This window comes from Asparagus officinalis, chromosome 7, assembly GCF_001876935.1.
Source record: "Asparagus officinalis chromosome 7, Aspof.V1, whole genome shotgun sequence".
NCBI classification, from domain to species: domain Eukaryota; kingdom Viridiplantae; phylum Streptophyta; class Magnoliopsida; order Asparagales; family Asparagaceae; genus Asparagus; species Asparagus officinalis.
Genome location: NC_033800.1, coordinates 38,745,523 through 38,753,465, shown reverse-complemented (window position 1 = coordinate 38,753,465; position 7,943 = coordinate 38,745,523). Strand labels below are relative to the sequence as shown.

General features: G+C 42.6%; 1 protein-coding gene across 1 annotated transcript in view; it reads left to right on the top strand.

Annotated features, from left to right (window-relative positions):
- The window catches only part of LOC109846992, an 8,460-nt gene extending 1,073 nt beyond the window's left edge, over positions 1-7,387 (top strand). Inside the window, exon 3 of the mRNA XM_020416233.1 lies at positions 6,325-7,387. Within this exon, the coding sequence (XP_020271822.1) occupies positions 6,368-7,387 (1,020 nt within the window). The 5' untranslated portion in view covers positions 6,325-6,367. The remainder of the gene's footprint in view (positions 1-6,324) is intronic.

Here is a 7,943-nt window from a genome sequence, read left to right as displayed (position 1 = left end):
CGCGCATTTAGCCGCGGCACTATGTGCTATCGCGCCTTAGCCGCGACACCTTGGTCTGCCGCGCCTTAGCCGCGGCACCTTGGTCTGCCGCGCCTTAGCCGCGGCACCTTGGTCTGCCGCGCCTTAGCCGCGGCACCTTGGTCTGCCGCGCCTTAGCCGCGGCACCATGTCCTGCCGCGCCGCCATATGTTGCTTGATGACGTGTATATTGTTCTTCTATATCGTCTTGAGTGGTGTTTGAATGTCTGTAAGCATTTTTTGATGTCTACAGATACCCCCTCCAAAGTATCTCAGACTCATCATTTTTTAGAGAGGGGTCTGAGACACTTTGGATATGATAACTCTCCCTGCAATTTCTCCAGTGCTTTGTTGAGGAAATTGCGTAGAATGGTTTGTGAATGGCTTCAATCCTTGACTTCTTCATCTTTTAGCCTATTCAGTGCTTTGTAGAATAGCTAAAATTCCTCCAGTGCTGCGTTTATCGCGTGGCCGTTGTCGAAGTCTCGAATTAGAACTGTTGGGAGGTTCAGGGAGATGCAGTTTATACTCATATACTCATCGGAGTGTTCGGGAAATAGTTTAACCTCATATTCCCGTTGGGAGGTAGTCAGGTCTCTTTTTTGTTGGTAGAGATGAACCCGATGATGGAGAGGAAGAATTTTATATTCTATCTCCTGGTCTCTTGTTTGTTAGTAAAGATGAACCCGATGATGGAAAAGAATAATTTTATATTCTATCTACTGGTCTCTTGTTTGTTGGTAGAGATGAACCCGATGATGGAGAGGAAGAATTTTATATTCTATCTCCTGGTCTCTTGTTTGTTGGTAGAGATGAACCCGGAATTGGAGAGGAAGAATTTTATATTCTATCTCCTGGTCTCTTGTTTGTTGGTAGAGATGAACCCGGAATTGGAGAGGAAGAATTTTATATTCTATCTCCTGGTCTCTTGTTTGTTGGTAGAGATGAACCCGATAATGGAGAGGAAGAATTTTATTTTCTATCTCCTGGTGCAAAGGAAACTCGAAGTGGGATCTCCACTTAAAGAATCTTAAATGTCACAAGGTTTGATTATTCAACTAAAAGTGGACCTCTCGTTCATGGAAGGAATCGAGAGGGGATTTTGGTTGTGGTCCTAACTGTAGTAAGGTTTTGACCAAGTGGGAGTTTTGAGACGATCTTAACTGTTTATTGATCGTTCAATTTGTGGACCTCTCGTTCATGGAACGAATCGAGAGGAGATTTTGGCTTTGGTCCTAACTGTTTGAAGGTTTGACCAAGATGGGAATTTGAGACGATCCTAACTGTTTAAAGGTTTGATCGTTCAATTTGTGGACCTCTCGTTCATGGAACGAATCGAGAGGGGATTTTGGCTTCGGTCCTAAATGTTTAAAGGTTTGACCAAAAGGGAATTTGAGACGATCCTAACTGTTTAAAGGTTTGATCGTTCAATTTGTGGACATCTCGTTCATGAAAGGAATCGAGAGGGGATTTTGGTTTTGGTCCTAACTGTTTAAAGGTTTGACCAAAAGGGAATTTGAGACGATCCTAACTGTTTAAAGGTTTGATCGTTCAATTTGTGGACCTCTCTCATGGAACGAATCGAGAGGAGATTTTGGTTTTGGTCCTAACTGTTTAAAGGTTTGACCAAATGGGGTTTTGTGAGGGAAGATTGATCTAACGAGGTGATCGAATCTCATCTCAGCAAAAGAGTATTCAGAAATCACCGTGGGGATGTAGTGTTTATCACTTTGTATGTAATGATCGGGCTATCCCTAATTGTACTCAGTTGGATAATCGAGAAGCAGTTTATACTCATATACTCTTTGGAGTGTGGGGAAACAGTTTATACTCGTGCACCCACTGGAGTTGTATGGTCGTCTTTACTCGACTTCTTTCGTCGTTATGACGCCGGAGTCAATTAGGGCTTGGATCTTGTTTTTGAGTCCAAAGCAAATCTCAGTGGGATGAAGAACCCTTCTGTGGTACGCACAGTAGTTTGGATCCGTAATCCTCTTAGCTCCATCCTGATCTTTAATAGGTGGTAGCTCGATTTTGTCATTAGCGAGGAGGTATTCCAAGATGGCTGGAGCTTCATCATCTTCGAAAGAATATTCCTTTTGAAACCTCGGATCGAGAGTCGCATTCTCAACGATTGCAGATGTCATTGGTTGGCCTCTCTCAGCTTTCTTTCTTTTAAGAAAGTGCTCAGCTTGTTCACCCCGAGATTTTAACTCCTTCCAAGTTGTGGATGGCACGACCCCCAGAGCTTCCAGGACATCGATGGAGAGGTTATTGTGACATGTTTGCAGGATGAACTCCTCTGTAATAGGATCTCTGCAATTCATCGCCATGTTACGGAAACGCTTGACAAAATTGTCGACTGACTCTCCGTCTTTTTGCTTCTCATCCAAAAGGATTCCGATTGACACTTCGGTGTCATCATCGAAGAAGTTGCTGAGGAACAAACTTTCCATGTCATCCCAGCAATTGATGCTCCCTGGCTTGAGCCGTCGGTACCAATCGAAGGCGGGCCCACGAAGGGTGCCAACGAATGACCGGATCATTAAGGCCTCGTTTCCAGAGATTATGCCCAAATGAGACTTGAAATAAATCAAGTGTTGAATCGGCGAACTCTTCCCTTCAAACGGTGTGAAGTTAATCAGATTGAATTTGGTCGGGTATGGTATTGAATCCCATTCCCTCGGATAAGGACATGGAATACCCGTCTTCTTAACTTCTTGAGCCGTCATCAAAGCATTGATTTTGTCTTCAAGTTTTTGCATTTTCCCGTCATCGTCTTCATTTCTTTCTGAATGATGTCGAGTAAAGATAATTGGACCACCCCCAGTGAGAGGTGCTATTGAACCACCCCCAATATCGTTATTGGGAGGATCCGTTAAACCACCCCCAGCGTTATTGTCATTGGGAGGTGTATCAGCCATAATGACTTCATCCACCTCTGGATCACTGTCCTCTACAACATTCCGAGTGTGGTGGCTGGATTCAAGTTGCTGATTGGACTCAGGAGGTTGAGGCTGTTGAGTTAACAGTTCTCTCATTTGTTGGATAGCCAACTTCATTTCTGTCTTCACTTCAGCTCTAATTTCTTCACGTTGTTTGGCTAGAGCTTCCTGAAGTATTTGAGTGAACTGATCAGCAGTGATTGTGAATACTTCTCTGATTTGTCCTGTGCTAGACATTGTATCATCAGAAGCGATTGCAGAACAAGTGTCCGAGAATTCATCCTCCGAGGACATTCCTTCTTGCATTCTTTTGTAATCTCTGCGTCTGATGGCTCCTAATTGGAGTCGAGACATCCTTTGAGCAATTCTTGGATTGACTTTTCTTCTCGGGGAAAAGTCGGGATTTGAGTCAGGGAATTCATCATCTTGGGTAGCTGATTTTCTTTTGCGGAAATGTCTCGGTTTAGGCTTCGACAATACAGAGACTCTTCGTGGGATGGCTTCTCGTTTGAAACAGTCACATTCTGATAATGCTGCTTTAACGAGTCGCGCACAGGAACAATGAGAGTTTATTTCTCGAATAACTCTCTTTCGAAAATTATTCACAACCCCAACTTGATAATACGATTCATCGGTATGATTGCCAAAAAATCGTATCGTCTGTTGGCATGACCTCCCAGGTATGACGATATCATTTGGTGAATGCGTCTTCTTCTGGGGGTATAAAACCTTGTTGGCATTCTCAGGACAATTTATTTTTGTCTTTAAGCGATCCAAGGTTATGTCGGGAGTCGCACGTTTAAAATCACCCCCTTGCGAGTATGGAATCTTAACGGGCTCCGAATGCTGATTTTGCATAAGTCCAGACTTTGGAATCCAAACTTGGCGGAGTTTCGGTGGTTCTTTGGTCACCGTTTTCTTCTTCCTTTCTCGTCTTTGTTGTAAAAGAGCACGGGCCTGAGCAGCGTTTGCACGACGTTTTTGTATACGTTCTTTGAGGGTCGAACGAGTCCTTTTGACAATAGTCCATTCCTCCGTCGTGAGCTTAGCAGAGACATGAATGATTGGTCATTGAGACAACTGAATCACTCGATGCCTCCTCGACTCTAAGTCCACATGATAACGAACTCCGTCGGTTTGTTCCAAGGCCTTAGCCATTTGGCGAGCGCGGCGTTGGCGTTGTCTCTGACGAGCTCTTTTCGTTAATGCCGGCGGGCTTTGATTCGATGACTCTTTAACTAGATAAGAGCCATTGTGAGCAGAGGTGTTGCGAGTAAAATTCTCAGCAACAATCAGGCGAGAGTCTTCATTTTGTGTCTTCTTTGGCATGTAAGTCTTCCTCAATTGTGAGATCCTCTTGTACTTGCGAGACAATGAAGATCTTGAAGAGGATGATGAGAGATATTCCTCAAACTTGGTTTGGTCGAATTCGTATTCAACCATGGATTCAACTAGAATCTTGATCGGCTGCGACACGACGGTCTCGGCAGCGAGACCGTTGGCTCACACTGTGGTCGCCAGCTTGTTTGCGTCAAAAGTTGGTCTCGTTGTGGAATTCATTATATCTTCAGTCGATTACAACAAATTCGAAAGAAATAGCCTTTTTATAAGACTTCTTTTACACAACAAAATGAAAATTATAACTTTTTAGAAACAAACGCAGGATCGTTGTTTGGATCGTTGCTTGCGTGGGATCTTTGCCTGTGCCGGGAGCGCTTTGACTCGTGGACCACCAAATCACAGATTCTGATTGAACCGTGAGGGGTTTAATGATTCTTTCTTCGTTTATCGAAGTAAGAATTTGAAGCGAATATCTTATCAATGTAAGATGTTCACTCTTCCAAAGATCAAGTTTGAGCTTAGATCTCTAGGAATCGCCAAAAGCTTCTTGAGGATGTTTGTGAAGAAGGAAGACTCTCTTTCTTGCTCTAATTCGCCAAAACTCAAGGCTCTCTACTCTAATCTGCTCTGGAAATACTTCCCCCCCTTTTTTTTCGTGCCTAGGGAGGTATTTATAGGGGTCTTGGTGCACCACAGTTGAAACGGGGGCAAAATAACCGACCAGATAACTGTTCTTTGGCCGCTGCAGTCTACACTGCCGCGGCCATTGGCGCGGCAGTATAGGCTGCCGCGGCCAAAGAGGCGGTTATCAGCACGTTCCATCGTGCCTAAAACCGTTCTCCCACGACCTTTAACCATCTTTTTCGTGGTTTAACTGCTTGTCCACGTCAGCACACGTTCTATTTTTGATACGCCGCCACGTGGACTTTAAAAAATTATCGAATAACTGCCTTACAACTGCCACAGTATCCTCTTATCATGGCCGCGGCACCATAGGTTGCAGCGGCTAAGCCGCGGCACCATAGGTTGCCGCGCCTTAGCCGCGGCACCATGGTAGCCGCGGCACCTTGGTCTGCCGCGCCTTAGCCGCGGCACCATGTCCTGCCGCGCCTTAGCCGCGGCACTATGTCCTGCCGCGCCGTCATGTGTTGCTTGATGATGTGTATATTGTTCTTCTATGTCGTCTTGAGTGGTGTTTGGATATCTGTAAGCATTTTTTGACGCCTTCAATAAATTCTATATATTTACTTCTGCTGCAAAAGTATTTTTCTTCAAAGGATCTGATAATTTGTTCGCAACCTCAATAATATTGTGGTCTCTGTTCTCTGCTGCATATCTTCACGTGCTTTATAAGTATCATAATTACTTTTGGTGCATGTTCCTAATCTCTAATTGTATAATTTATTTGATTGCTGAGTGAAAGAGCGATAACATTTCTCTGTTAAGCGTTTATTTCTTTCAACAAGAAAAAACACTTTGTTCATGCTTGTTTTGCTCATTATGCTAGTATCTTCTCTTTGAGCATATATTTTATTCAGCGTATGTTTTCCTTGATCAACATTTGAGTGATCAAGTTCTTGATAGTTTTGGATTTTATTGCTGGTTAATATAGAACTTTAGAAATAGATTCAAATAGCTTGCCGAAATTATTTCTTGCTTGTCATTGACATATTTCATATTTAATCACATTATTTGTATCTGTTGCCTTTGAAAACTATCCAGACAATAATAATAATAATAATAATAATAATTAATTTGAGTTACCACCACATTGATTCTTCACTGTTTCATATCATTCAATTGCTTTACTAATCTATATTCATTTGCAAAGTTTATTTGTTAGATTAATACTTGCTACAGCTAACTTTTATTTAGAACTTTGCATAACCACAAAGCAATTTTATATCTGCACCTTTAATAGTGTCAGTGTGCATATACTTCATATTTATCCATTCTTGTGAGTTTTAAATTTTGTGAACCATTGTTATAAGTCTATATCTCACAAACAAGTTCTTTTCAGATCATTTGAATTACCAAGACTAGCAATTTTATTTTCAGACTTTATGGCTAGTTCCGATCTATCTAAGTCAGCCAAACCTGAGAAGTTCACCGGTTTGAACTACAAACGGTGGGCTAATCAGATAAAATATTGGCTTACAACTTTAGGACTTATTTCTGCTATTGACTCTGATTTTTCTTTATCAACACCTACACCCTCTTCATCATCACAAGCTGAACCTACCTCCACACCTACCACAACATCCGGAATTTCCAAATCTCCTGAGGAAATAAACTTTCATTGTTACAACCGAATCCTTAGTGCTCTTTCAGACAAATTGTATGATATTTATTATGAGTATAAGGATGCAAAAGAATTGTGGGTAGCACTAGAGTCTGAATATGGTTTAGATGATGCTGGTATAGAACGTTTCTCCTCCTCCTCCTTTAATAAGTTTGTTATGGTAGATAGTAAACCCATCAATGATCAGCTTCATGAATTTCAAGACTACATCCGATACCTTCAGTCGAAAGGAAATACTTTCTCTGAAGAATATAAGGTATCTAGTCTTATTGATAAACTTCCTCCTTCTTGGTCTGATTTTGCTAAAGATCTCCGTCATCTACAGGGTGACTTGACTCTTGTACAAGCCCTCAAAGGTATTAGGATAGAGGATCAACATAGGCAAAACTCCAAACCAAAAAATGAAATGAAAGCAAAAGTAAACCTAGTGGAAGAAAAGCCTAAGAACTTTAGAAACCCAAATCACAAACCCAAGGGCAAGAATTTCAAGAAAAAGAATCATTCTCAACGTCCTAACCAACATCCCAATCTCTCTAGAAACCACAAACCTTTTAGCCAAAAGTCTGAGACTAAATTTTGCTATGTCTGTGGGAGAACCAATCATCTTTCGACTCAGTGCTACTACCGAAAGAAAGCTCCTATCAAGACTCCTGTAGGCGGAAAGGGTGAAGAAGGGAGTCATAAGGTCAACATGGTAGAAAATAACTCAGGCTCCTTTAGGTTAGCGTCCTCCTCTTATGTTGTAAATTGTACCACTTTTTCTGATGACTGGTGGTTGTGAGAATTTATGCAGAGATTTTGTTTTGCATCCCTGATTGACCTCTTTGCGGGTCATGAAGGAAGAACCGATACCTCTCTCGCGGAGGGTAAGGTTTCAGACTTGTTTTGCTTAGCCAATTCAAGTCTTCCGGTATATTGGGGCGATTTTGTGTCGTCTTACACCTTATAGGTCGGTGTACGTTACCACGTTATTCACGTGATAATGCATGCCGTCCTTCCGGTGTAGGTCACTCAAAATCGTCTCTCCAATTCTTCCGTGGATGAGTCTATCATTCTTCTTACGAGATGGATTATCTGATTCCGCCCTTGTGCTTTATTGTAGTGGAATTTCCCGCGGGTAGCCTTCCTCCTCACGCCAACACCGGCTGTAGTCGGGAGGTTTTCTCTTCGGCTTCCCTTAGGCAGGCTGTTAGCCCACTTCCTCGGTTCGATGGGGATCGTCCAAATGATTCTTGCCGTTCGATACAGGAAGGAGGGCGCCATTGTTTGCGGGGATCATGTTGAGGACCCCGCTATATTGACTCTTGAAGAGGAGCATTGGCTAACTCTCGACGGGG